The 14,119-nt window shown below is 45.1% G+C and overlaps 1 protein-coding gene across 1 annotated transcript in view; it reads left to right on the forward strand.

The window, feature by feature from the left end:
• Positions 1–14,119, forward strand: part of LOC143285594 (uncharacterized) — a 112,183-nt gene that overhangs the window by 22,385 nt on the left and 75,679 nt on the right. Inside the window, exons 16-25 of the mRNA XM_076592988.1 lie at positions 912–1,057; positions 2,373–2,487; positions 3,766–3,905; positions 6,236–6,364; positions 6,933–6,962; positions 8,114–8,228; positions 9,988–10,244; positions 10,928–11,042; positions 12,322–12,593; positions 13,858–13,972. Of these exons, the coding sequence (XP_076449103.1) occupies positions 912–1,057; positions 2,373–2,487; positions 3,766–3,905; positions 6,236–6,364; positions 6,933–6,962; positions 8,114–8,228; positions 9,988–10,244; positions 10,928–11,042; positions 12,322–12,593; positions 13,858–13,972 (1,434 nt within the window). The remainder of the gene's footprint in view (positions 1–911; positions 1,058–2,372; positions 2,488–3,765; positions 3,906–6,235; positions 6,365–6,932; positions 6,963–8,113; positions 8,229–9,987; positions 10,245–10,927; positions 11,043–12,321; positions 12,594–13,857; positions 13,973–14,119) is intronic.

Here is a 14,119-nt window from a genome sequence, read left to right on the forward strand (position 1 = left end):
TTCAGGATGACAGTCGTAACAGCTGTAGCAACATCATCAGCACCAGTTGTAATTATTAGTATAGTTGTAGTAGTAGAAGTAGTATCAGAAACAGTATTGTAGTCATAGCAGATAAGATATGATACTGTGTGTTACATGACCAACAATGACACCTGCATCTACAATGACTCATCCTCTACAATGACAGATCACCAACAGTGACTGATACTTCACCAAAAATGACACATGCACCTGCAATGGCACATCACCTACAATGGGAAATCACTTATGACAAATCAGCTGCAATAACACATAAACCTACAATGACACATTACCTACAATGTCACACACACTATATGATACAGTACTTACAACGAAAAATCACTTATAATGAAACACACCAATAATCACACACACACACACACACACACACACACACACACACACACACACACACACACACACACACACACTTTGCACCTACAATGACACATTATATCTACAATGACACTTCACCAACACTGAATCACACACACACACCTGCAACGACAACGCGCACCATACCAACGGTGACATATACACCTGCAGTGACACACGCATCAACAGTGACACATTGCACCTACAATTGATGACACACGCACCTACAACTGATGACACACGCACCAGCGGTGTCATATACACCTACAACGACACACGCATCAACAGTGACACATTGCACCTACAATTGATGATACACGCACCTACAACTCACGACACACGCACCAGCGGTGACATATACACCTACAACGACACACTCATCAACAGTGACACATTGCACCTACAACTGATGACACACGCTCCAACAATGAGACACGCACCAACAGTAACACGTGCACACAAAAAAAGACACAAGCACCTAAAAACATGACATGCACCTGTGTGTGTGGCTGCAGGTGCCCCGTGTACCACAACCTGCCGGCTGACTGTACCCTGGTGGGCGTGCCCAACTCGTGCTGCCTGCAGCCAGTCTGCAACTTCCACCAGAAACTGACTGTCAGCGAAACGGCCCCTGGAGCCTCCTACAATACCGAGAACATTGGTCAGTTGTTCTTTTGTGGCTTTGTCCGTCTCTGTCAGTCAGTCTGTCTGTCAGTCTGTCTCTGTCTGTCAGTCTGTCTCCGTCTGTCATTCTGTCTGTCAGTCTGTCTCTGTCTGTCTCTGTCTGTCAGTCCGTCTCTGTCTGTCAGTCTGTCTGTCTCTGTCTGTCAGTCTGTCTGTCTCTGTCTGTCTGTCTGTCTGTCTCTGTCTGTCAGTCCGTCTCTGTCTCTGTCTGTCTCTCTCTCTGTGCCTTTCTCTCTCTCTGTGCCTTTCTGTGTGTGTGTGTGTGTGTGTGTGTGTGTGTGTGTCTGTCTGTCTGTCTCTGTCTCTCTGTCGCTGTCTCTATCTCTGTCTCTGTCTGTCTGTCTGTCTCTCTCTCTCTCATCTCATATATCATAATGCACACAACACATGCATGCAACCCTACAAAAATACGTACACTCCCATTCACACACACATATACACTACAAGCAACACACACACACACACACACACACACACACACACACACACACACACACACACACACACACACACACACACACACACACACACAAATGCTGTGGTACTTTAGCACAGACATAACATATGTCATGTCATATCATGTCATTACCCATCATCATATCATGTGATGTGATATATATCATATCACATCATATCATATCATATCATGAAGTCCTATTTTACTTTTTAGCATCCTAAATTATTGCACCTATTTTACCAGCAACTTTTTGTGCATGTATGAAATGATATTACCATTAGTTGATGTTGTAACCAATTTTCAGTGGATTTCGATTCTTATTTTGTACGTGATCGTACTCAGTTTTTATACGGATTCAGTCACTAAACTAATGTGCCAACATCTTGCTTTTTTTCCGCCATTTTTCGTCCCACAAACCATGGAAATGTAACCAAAAGGTGCAAGAATTTAGGATGCTAAAATAGGACATTACCATCATAACATTTATTTTGCTATGTTATACCCTATTTGTATTTCTTTTTACCACAACAGATTTCTCTGTGTGAAATTCGGGCTGCTCTCCCCAGGGAGAGCGCGTCGCTATACTACAGCGCCACCCATTTTTGGGGGGTATTTTTTCGTGCGTGCAGTTTTATTTGCTTTTTCCTATCGAAGTGGATTTTTCTACAGAATTTTTCCAGGAACAACCCTTTTGTCGCCGTGGGTTCTTTTACGTGCGCTAAGTGCATGCTGCACACGGTACCTCGGTTTATCGTCTCATCCGAATGACTATTGTACTGTATCAGAAGACACGTCATATTAACCAGTACACGCGTGCTATGAATGCCCCCCACAGCGGTGTGTGAGTACCAAGGCAAGCAGTACTTCCAGGGACAGACGTGGGAGGTGGGATGTGACCGCAAGTGCGTGTGCACCAACGCCACCTTGGGTGCATACAAGTGCCAGTCCTAGTGAGTGCACAGCTTTCTGTTTTGTCGGTGTTGTCTGCGTCAGTCGGGGATTTTTGATTAAAACTAGATGTATGACTGAAGACAAGTTACAGCTTTTTGTGTTTAGTATTCTCGAGTCAGGGTTGTTGTTTTTTTTTGTTTTTTTATAAAAATGAAATAGGATTTAAGGCTATTTCGGCTTTATGATATTTAGTAAAACCTGTTTGATTGAAGGAATGGTGGTTGTATTTTATCAGCGCAATGTTATCAATGAAAGTATTATTCATTTTATTATTATCCATTTTATTATTATCATTATTATTATTAGTAGTAGTAGTTGTATCATTATCATCATCAGTATTATTATTATTACTATTATTATTATTATAGCAGTTATGTGTTAGTATTAGAACAGTATTATATTTTGTGTCACAACAGATTTCTGTGTGTGAAATGTGAGCCGCTCTTCTCCGTGAGAGCGTGTCGCCACAGTACAGTGCCACCCATTGTTTTCTCTCTGCAAGTGTGTTTGTTTGACTATTAAAGTGGATTTTTTCCCATTGAATTTTGCCGCCACGGACAACTGTTGTTGCCGTGGGTTCTTTTACGTGCGCTAAGTGCATGCTACTTACAGGATATACCTCAGTGTATCGTCTCATTTGAATGGCTGAAGCGTTCAGACCACCAGTTCAAAGTCTGGTGGAGAGGCTGGTGGAGAGGGGGGTGGGGGGTGGGGAGGGGAATCTGGCGATTGTGTGATTCGATCCTGGACACTCAAATTTTCTCGCCTCCTGTTCGAACCCACTGATATGTCTATTTTTTTTTTAGATCAGTGGTTCGAATCCGTTATCACTAGGTCACCACTTCATTATTGTTAACAGTTGTTGTCGTTGTTGTTGTTGAAGAAGAAGAAGTATTGTTATCATTATTATTATTATCATTATTGTCGTTGTTATTGTTATTATTATTATTGTTGTTGTTGTTAATAGTATTATTAGTATTAACAACACGTTGTGGCAAACAGCGGAGAGAGAGAGATTGAAATTGAGATTGAGATGGTTTATTCATATAGGCCACAACCCCTTGCGAGAGAGAGAGAGAGAGAGAGAGAGAGAGAGAGAGAGCTCAGACTTGTCGACAGACGATCTATGGGGGGCTTGACGCCAAACCAATTGCATGAGGACCACCCTGACTGTCTGTCTCATACGTCCTGCATCAAAAACCCTCTCACCCTCTCACACCTTCCAGCTTCCAGCCCCCGCCCCCTCTCACCCTCTGACCTGTGCCCTGTGTTGGCAGCTGCCCGGAGTACCCCCCTCTGCCCAAGGAGTGCCGCCTGGTGCAGAAGATCGGCCAGTGCTGTAGGGAGCCCGTATGTGAGTTCAACACCCAGACCGGCAGCTTTACCGGCTATGGCACCGTCAGTGGGCGGGGCGTCGGTACGTTTGTGTGTGTGTGTGTGTGTGTGTGTGTGTGTTGGGGGTGTACGTTTGTGTGTGTGTGTGTGTGTGTGTGTGTGTGTGTTTGGGGATGTACGTTTGTGTGTGTGTGTGTGTGTGTGTGTGTTTGGGGATGTACGTTTGTGTGTGTGTGTGTGTGTGTGGGGGTGTACGTTTATGTGTGTGTGTGTGTGTGTGTGTGTGTGTGTGTGTTTGGGGATGTACGTTTGTGTGTGTGTGTGTGTGTGTTTGGGGATGTACGTTTGTGTGTGTGTGTGTGTGTGTGTGTTTGATGTTCTTCTCAACCGTCTTCGTCGTTACTTTTGGAATCTGTGGAACAGCCCCTCACTTGGTTCAACCCTTAACCTTTCCAATCGCTCTCAAAGGGAGTTTCATCTCAAAGTTCTCGTTCCGATTCCAGACTTTTTCCTGTTCGATTTGATGTTCCCCAAGGTTCCTTTCTTGGTCCAGCGCTATTCAGTTTTTACACTCAACCATCTCCGACATCTTTCAGCCAACATGGATGTGATTTTCATAAGTTCGCAGGTTTGACAACCCCAACTCATGAAAGCTTCTTCCGAAGTTATTTTCCTGTCCTTCACAGAAAACCGTAACACATAAATGTACATTAATGCATTGAAGGAATGGATGCTGACTAACAAGCTCAGACTAAATGACGCCAAGACCGGAACTATTCTTGTAGGCTGTAGGTCTGTGCCTGGTCACATTTCGGACCATACCTCGGCTGCCTCATATGTTGGTGTCAGCTTTCGAAATTCTGTCCGAAACCTGCGTGCATATTTTGATTCATCTCTGTCCATACATGACCATGTCAGTAATTTATGTAAAACTGCAAACATCAAACTTAAGAAAGATCCGTACCGTTTAACCGCGTCTGACTGCTGAAGCGACCAACCAGCTTGGTAGTTCCTTGATCCTCAGTCGCTTTGACCAGTGCAATTCACTACTCCCCGCTGGTTCGCTCTGATTTGAAAGCACGCTTTCAGATTATCTTTAACAATGCATGCCAGGGTCGGTTCGGTTAAGGAGGCGTAAGAGCGTTCGGACAAATCCATATACGCTACACCACATTTGCTAAGCAGATGCATGCCTGACCAGCAGCGTAACCACACGTGCTTTGTCAGGTCTCGAGAAAAAAAACACACACCCCAAAACCCAACAACAACAACAAAAAAAAAACCCACAAAGAATCAGGGTCATTCTCAAAAAGTCATGTTCATATTTGCGTGCGTGCGTGTGATTTCTTTCTTCAGTTTAACGTCTTTTCACTGTTAATTGATATTAGACAGGGAAAGGGGGAGGGGGGATATGGTATGTGTATGCGTGCGCGTTGGGGTTGGGGGTCATGAAAAGTGATGGTGGGATGACTGAGGCAGGGATGGAGACATAAAAAGCGTCAGAGGTTAAAAGGAAGAGCTGCGAAAGACTGGACTGACCGAGAGTAAAGTATACCTATCTCAAACATTCCTTTAGCAAGATAAAGCATGCTTATTATAACAAACATTTTCAAACGTAGATGCCAACGTGCGTGCGTGCGTGCGTGCGTGCGCGCGCGCGTGTGTGTGTGTCCGTGCGTGCATTATGTGTGTGTATGTGCGTGCATGTGTGTGTATGCGCGTGCACCTGTGTGTGTGCATTTGAACATGTATATATGTAGATTGGATGGAGTCTCCCGTCGGACCGACGGATGAGTAGGCAGGCAGGCTTATCTGTCGGTGTGTGTCCTCATAATATGGGAGAAGAGGCCGATTTTGGATGCGCAGCACTTCCCACAGGTGCCGCAAGGGAAAACGTCTCCAGAAGTTGAGCCCTGCTTCCTTCGCTCACACGTCTCCTTAATGGCCAGCGTTCTCTTGTTTTCAAACGTCTTTATGCCATATATATATATATATATATATATATATATATATATATATATATATATAGAGAGAGAGAGAGAGAGAGAGAGAGAGAGAGAGAGAATTATATATATATATATATACATATGTGCGTGTGTGTTTGTGTGCGTGTGCGCGCGTGTGTGTGTGTGTGTGTGTGCGTGTGAAAATGTGTGTTTATAATTTATATATATCTATATGTGCGTGTTTGTGTGTGTGTGTGTGTGTGTGTGTGTGTGTGTGTGTGTCTAAGCGCGTTGGGTTACGCTGCTGGTCAGGCATCTGCTTGGCAGATGTGGTGTAGCGAATATGGACTTGTCCGAACGCAGTGACGCCTCCTTGAGCTACTGAAACTGTGTGTGTGTGTGTGTGTGTGTGTGTGTGTGTGTGTGTGTGTGTGTGTGTGCATGCATGTGTGTGTGTGTGCGTCAGGCATGACGGTGCAGAGCGGCGCGGTGTGTGAGGACGCCGTGGTGGACTGTGAGAACTACGGGAGGGCATCCTGCACGGACTACCCGGACTGGGCCAAGGTCAACTGTGCCAAGTTCTGCGGCCTGTGCTGTGAGTGACTGACCACTGAGGGGTCACTGTGCCTTCGGTGCATTGACAATGGAGGAATCTTTTACTCTGCTGTACAGTGAACACTAGAAATGAAAGTAGGATGTTTTAGACCAAGGGTGTTTGAAGTTCCTTGGCGTTGTCTTTGCCCTAAAACTACCGAACAAGGTACTTTTAAGCCACTCGTCACTGTAAACAGTAGTGTATGAAAGGCTTCAGGCTGGTGTGGTTTTGGTCATTTCCATAAGCTGTCGAGCACCCCGGTTTTAAGCATGTTGTTACTCGTGTTAGCGGCGTAGCCACTGTGTTTTATATACCAGTGCTAGTGGTTGTGTATCATAATCGAGCAACCCAGTTTGAAGTATCTTGCTACCATTAGTATTTGTGTTTTATATCTCAGCACTGTTGGTTGTCTGTCATGAGCCGCGGTAATTTATTTTTGTAGTTGTTGTTGGATGTTGTTGTACAAGCACTGAAATTGGATGCCGTTAATGGTACATGTGATATTGTGAAACAAAGCGTAAGAGGAAATGAGTGTGTAATTTTGATTGTTTGTGTTGTTGTCTTTCAGCCACTGAGACTGCCACTCCTGGGCCGAATGGTAAGCTTACGTCGGTTGTCTTGAGAGACAGACAGACAGAGACGGAGAGATAGACAGACAGACAGAGCTGGAGATAGAGAGAGAGAGAGACAGACAGACACAGACGGGGTGATAGATAGATAGATGGAGAGAGATATATAGAGACAGACAGACAGATTATCATTCTATGTCAGTGTAACGAATATACGTAGGCCTAATTATTGCTTTGCTTAACATGACGCACCACAATATCAAGTTCTAAAATTTTTTTTATTCAATTGCTTTTTTTTTCCATTTCTCTTTTTTTTTCTTGAAAGAAATTGCTCCCAGTGATACGAGCTGTTTTTGTTTTCTCATTTCTTTTATATCTTTAAAGTTAAGAGGACACACACACACACACACACACACACACACACACACACACACACACACACACACACACACACACACACACACACAGAGAGAGAGAGAGAGAGGGCATAGTTCGTGCTCTTTTAATGGGATGATTCATGTTTGTAATCTGCACTATTGTCTCGGTGTATATATTTTGCTTTTCTCTTTTGTCTTTGTGTGATGTTAAGTGTTGCTTTACACTCTTGTATGTGTATTGTTTCACACAAGGCATTTAGACCCCACAATACAGGGATATTTCGCCATATGTAGCAGCAGTAGTAGTAGTAGTGGTGGTAGCAGTAGTAATAGAAGTAGTAGCAGTAACAGCAGCAGCAGTACTACTAGTTGTAAGTACTGGTGTTTTTTTGTTTTGTATTTTTTACACTTAGGAGAGGAATTGAACAAAATTAATGGGCTCAGAACTTCAGCTCCGGCTTCCACTGGGCAGAGACCAGGAATGAATGACTTGATGTGTTCGCGTCAATGTTAATTCTAGACAGTGAGAAGGGCGCCGCCTCAGAATCATGGTCTGAGTGTGCGTGCTTGCCGTCTGGGCATCAGTTCGTGTCTTAACTCGCCTGGGCGTCGGTCGCTTACATCACAGCTCGCGTCACTCGATGTTAAATTACGTGGGCTGATGCTGTGTGTGTAGTTGGTTGGTCCTGGTCTTGGTGTGTAGTTGGTTGGTCCTGGTGCTTTGTGTGTAGTTGGTTGGTCCTGGTGTGTAGTTGGTTGGTCCTGGTGCTGTGTGTGACAGCGTGGACTGTACTGTGTTTCAGACGTGTGCTACTACAACGGAACCAAGTACAGACAGGGAGACACGTGGAAGATCAGCTGCGACACTGAGTGCGCTTGTGAAGATGCCGTTTATGGCTACTACCGTTGTTACAACAGGTAAAACCGAGCAATTTCTTGGTTGTGGTTTTTCACGATTAGTCGTTTGATTTATGACCTTGTGTTGTTGGCGATGATTTGGGGATCAAAGAACACGCACACACACACACAGATATATATATATATATTTATATATTGTGTGTGTGTGCGTGTGTATAGATTATACCATACACACACACACACACACACATATATATATATATATATATATATATTGTGTGTGTGTGTGCGTGTGTATAGATTATACCATATATATATATATATATATATATGTGTGTGTGTGTGTGTGTGTGTGTGTGTGTGTGTAGATTATATCATATATATATTTATATATGTATATATATATATATATATATATATATATGTGTGTGTGTGTGTGTGTGTGTGTGTGTGTGTGTGTGTGTGTGTGTGTGTGGAGATCATATCAGTTTACTTCTTTTCGAGCGCAAGCACGCTGATGGCTGGTTGAGTCTGACTCATGATCGGAATTTTTTTTTCATAGCGGCTGCAGGATAATGTCTGGTCTATGGTGGGTTCTGTTTGTACCTTTTGTTTGCTTGCTTGTTTTTCGCCTTGTCCTCTTTTCCAGGTTGGCATGACGGCTTGCCTAAAAGGTCGCATGGTGGATGGTGTGGCGCCAGGCTGTTGGATTTAAACAGTATTTTATTTGGAACATGTCACAGTACAACACAGATATCGATGAACAGGACAACAAGAAAATCTTATATAAAGTCCTGTCCTGTCACATGTACATACTGAATATGTGACGGATGTCATCATAACTAGAAGACGTGAACATACATGAGTTTTGAACAAAACTAAGCTGAGATATAAATAAAGTGAAGAAAATGAATTTAAAAAAAAAACGAGTGGTGGAGGAAGAAGTCAATAGAGAGAGAACGAGAAGCATCAACGCTGGGGCACAAGCACAGCAAGACTTAACTTGGCCGACAAACAAAGCGGCGAGGGCCAACCGTCCCGCGAAAAAAAAAGAAAAAAAGGCAAGCACGCCATCATGTATTCATATCATGAGCGCCAGGCTTTTCATTTATATCTTCAGCAACCCACCCCCAAACCCCACCCCCAACCCCGAAATTACTTGTGCTGTAATCACGAACTGGAACGCTTCATGCATGCTCTCGCTGTGTCTTTGAAATCTTGAAAACCGGTTCACGATAGAGCTATTAATGCCAGGACAATAACCAAAACACAACAGATAATTGATTTTTGTGATACATATAATTCTTTTTGGATGACAAAGCAATGTTTTGTAAAGCGCTTAGAGTATGGTCTCTGACCGAAGGTAGGAGCTATATGTGTGGAGTGATGGCCTAGAGGTAATGCGTCCGCCTAGGAAGCGAGAGAATCTGAGCGCGCTGGTTCGAATCACGGCTCAGCCGCCGATATTTTCTCCCCCTCCACTAGACCTTGAGTGGTGGTATGGACGCTAGTCATTCGGATGAGACGACGATAAACCGAGGTCCCGCGTGCAGCATGGTTGTTCCTGGCAAAATTCTGTAGAAAAATCCACTGTGATAGGAAAAAGAAATAAAACTGCACGCAGGAAAAAATACAAAAAATGGGTGGCGCTGTAGTGTAGCGACGCGCTCTTCCTGGGGAGAGCAGCCCGAATTTCATGAAGAGAAATCTGTTGTGATAAAAAGAAATGCAAATACAAATACAAATATATGAGTAGGCTTGCCAGTATATATATATATATTTTTTTTCCCCAAACTCCGCTGTCTGTCCACCCCACTAGCTGTCCCACCTACCTGAACCTACCCGAAGACTGCCGGGAGGTACAGCAGGACGGGGCCTGCTGCCAGAAGATTGAGTGCAGCCGGGGTACCTTCTACCCCTCTTCCATCAACGTGATGTCGGTGGGCAATGGCGGGGGACTAGTCCTTCACAACGCGGACGGACAGGTGGTGGACGTGGCGCCCACCCTGCCCTCTGGGAGCACCCTGCCCCCCGGTACCCTGGGTGGAACCACCGGACTGTCCAACATCCGACTGGGTCAGTGTTTGCGGGAAGTGTGTGCACGTGCCTGTGTTTATCGTTTTTTGTAAGAGAACAAAGTCCGGCCACGAATTGCAGATTGTTAAGAATTGGAAAGCTGTGCAGCTGTTTTTATGCAAGTTTATGCCAGATAAGTTGAGTTCCTGTTTGTGTTGTTGCTATTTTGATTGATTTCATGCAGTTGTTCTCCTTTGGACACTTCATCATCAGAATAAAAGGCACTGGAACCCAGAAGTAACTGACTAACATGACCATGGCGGGGGAGGGGATGAGGGGAAAGGGTGTGAGAGGGAGAGAAGCAAGAACGTCGTGCACACAATCACCATCACAGTAAATTAAATTAAATCTCTCCATACGAACGGCGAAAGAGACGACGTTAACAGCGTTTCACCCCAATTACCACCATCAAAATATTGCAAGCAGAAGGCTCTTATACTGAAGAGGTGAATGTTGACAAAGAATACCACAATTCTGACGACGGAAGCTAAAGGTCATTGAGACACCCACTGGACATCCGAGGGGTCTGTGTAGAGGAGAAGAGAGGACTGGCCGTACTGAGTGAGTTAAATCTTCAGCGATCGCGATGGACTGCCACGATGATGATGATGACGGCGACGACAACGACGACGATACGACGACGATGATAAATTTGATGACGATGATGATGATGTGTTGTGCAGACGGGTGTCTGTTCAACGGCCAGATGTACATTCAGAACCAGCAGTGGCATGACGGCTGTAACCACACCTGTAACTGTCAGGACGCCTCCACTGGACACTTCTCCTGTCGCGAGAGGTGAGGCCGGGTGCGGGAGGTTCCTTCTTCTTCTTCTTCTTCGTTCGTGGGCTGCAACTCCCACGTCCACTCGTATGCACACGAGTGGGCTTTTACGTGTATGACCGTTTTTACCCCGCCATGTAGACAGCCATACTCCGTTTTCGGGGGTGTGCATGCTGGGTATGTTCTTGTTTCCATAACCCACCGAACGCTGACATGGATTACGGGATCTTTAACGTGCGTATTTGATCTTCTGCTTGCATATACACACGAAGGGGGTTCAGGCACTAGCAGGTCTGCACATATGTTGACCCGGGAGATCGTAAAAATCTCCACCCTTCACCCACCAGGCGCCGTCACCGTGATTCGAACCCGGGACCCTCAGATTGACAGTCCAACGCTTTAACCACTTGGCTATTGCGCCCGTCGGGAGGTTCCATAGGTGGTGATTGTGGCAGGGGGTTCGGGGGTGAGAGGGGGATTTCCTCCACCTTGCACTTGCTTGTATGACTGATGGAAGACACGTGTTCCTGGTGCGAGGGAATTAATTGGCGGATACACGTTTTGGTCAAGGGGTGTTAATTCTGTCATTGTTGTTTTTATTTTCATACAACTGTGGTTAATGTTTTTATACTAAGTTGATGTAACTAATTTCTGTATGGTTTATTTTTTTAGAGCCTTTCACTGTATATTTACAGTGATTTTATTTTATAAGCGGGATATCACTTAAGTTTTGTTGTGTGCACCCAGGTGGGTGTGCTAACCGGTTGTACAGAAAGCTTCGATATCATCTGTCACCTTGAGTGCACATGTCACCTAGGATTCGTTATGTGCCCATAACACCGAGGTTTCATTTTGTCACTCAGGTGTCCCAAACGGATATATAAAAGCATCGAAATTACCTAGATTTCGTAATGTGCACTCAGATATCCCAAATGGATGTATACAAAGATTTGATACAGAAATCGTCTTCACCTAGATTTGCTGGTGTGCACGTCACCTTGATTTAGCAGTGTACACATATCACCTAGGTATGGCTATGTGTACACATTACCTACGTTTCGTTATGTGCTCACATTACCAAGGTTTTTTTGTGCACACATCACCTAGGTTTCCTTGGGTACGTACATCTTGAAGGTTTCGTTGTGTGTACTCTGCTCTCCCAAACGGGTGTGTAGAAAGCTTCAACATCACCTAGGTTTCTTCGTGTGCAGTCAGGTATCCCAACCGGATGTTTATGGAAAGACTTGGTCATAGAAAGCTTCCTCACCTAGGGTTTTGTTGTCCGCAAACCTAGGTGCCCCAAGTACAACAACGTGCCCGCTCAGTGCGGCACCCAGCCTGACCCCAACGACCCGTGCTGCACCATGCCGGACTGCCCGCCCGCCCTGGGCTACGTGGCCATCCCCGTGTACGGCAAGGGGCTTCAAGGGATCGGGGCCGTGGTCACCCCCAACCTGCCCGATCTGGTCAGCGGCATGTTCACCGCCAGGTTCTCTCTGGCCTTCAGCGGCTTCACCGTGGCCCCGCCCACCGCCCCTACCGGCACCCTGAGACCTGGCGGGTTAGGTGAGGAGGAGGAATTTTGTTTAACTCACTCCATACGAACGGCGACAGTGACGACGTTAACAGCGTTTCACCCCAATTACCACCATCAAAATATTGCAAGTGGAAGGCTCTTATACTGAAGAGGTGAATGTTGACAAAGAATACCACAATTCTGACGACGGAAGCTAAAGGTTGGGTCATTCAGACACCCACTGGACATCCGAGGGGTCTGTGTAGAGGAGAAGAGAGGACTGGCCATACTGAGGGAGTTAATGTCCCGTCACACATATCGGTGATTGAAGACATTTTGTTAAAATATTTAGGAATACATTTGAGTATTATCGGTTAGAAGGGGTCGGAGATGTGAATGAACGGAGAGTTTGGGGGAAACTGGGAAAATGAGGGTGAAATTTGAAAAAAAAAATCTAAATACAATTACAGGAAATTACTTAAAGAACTTCGTAAAAGAGAAGTCGTTAAACTGACAAGCGAAACAACTGATAATGAATGCAAAAAGTCAAAAACATCAACGTTCTCAGTCACTTGTGAAGACACATTTTCGTGTACATTAGGCTTCATCAAGCTACAGTCAAAAATTATATGCTTAATTGTTAGGTTACTAAAGCATAGGCACTTGACATCAGAACAACAACGGGTTAGGTGAGTTTGGGGGTGGGGGTGGGGAGTTTTGTTTTAAACACACACACACACACACACACACACACACACACACACACACACACACACACACACACACACACACACACACACACACACACACACACACACACACACACACACACACACACACCATTTATTATTTGTTGCAATTGCTGTCCCTCTTTCTTCCTTCTTTTTATTTGTTTTGTTTTTGTTTTATATGTGTAAGAATGGGTGGGTTTGGGTGCGTATGTGTGTTGTGTGCATGTAGTGTTATGTGCGTATGGTATGGTGTGTGTGTGCATGTGAGAGACAGACAGACAGACAGACAGACAGGTGGTGGCAGGAGGAAGAAAGAGAAAGAGGGAGAGAGAGAGGGGGGGATAGAAAGAAAGAGTATGACGTCGGTGGAGGGGAGAGAAGGGGAAGGAGAGGGAGGAAGACAGACAGTCGTCTTCTCCCTGAACACACTGGGGCACCACGTAGAATAGCTGTTCACCAGATTCCCCCATAGGTCTGTCAGGTGCGTGTGTCAAAGCCTGGCTCTCAGCAAAACAAAATAAGTTTCAATCATTTAAGTGATCAACTTATTCATTTTGAACATTTGTGGTTGTTTTTATGTCAGATCACTGTGAATACCACGGACAGCGGTACCTACAGGGAGAGAGGTGGGAGGATGGCTGCGATTACAACTGCATTTGCGAGGACGCTTCCACAGGATCCTGGCGCTGCGTGGACAAGTAAGTCCTGGGGAGATGTCTGTGGTTTACAAAAAAAAAAAAAAAGGTGAACGTCCCACAGCCTTATACGTCCGCCGGGGAAGTGAAGTCATACCCACTGTGTCTGTCCTCGGCACAGGAAGACGGGGCCCAGTCCTCTCCTTCCAG

The sequence above is a fragment of the Babylonia areolata genome, chromosome 9, assembly GCF_041734735.1.
Source record: "Babylonia areolata isolate BAREFJ2019XMU chromosome 9, ASM4173473v1, whole genome shotgun sequence".
Classification (NCBI taxonomy): domain Eukaryota; kingdom Metazoa; phylum Mollusca; class Gastropoda; order Neogastropoda; family Buccinidae; genus Babylonia; species Babylonia areolata.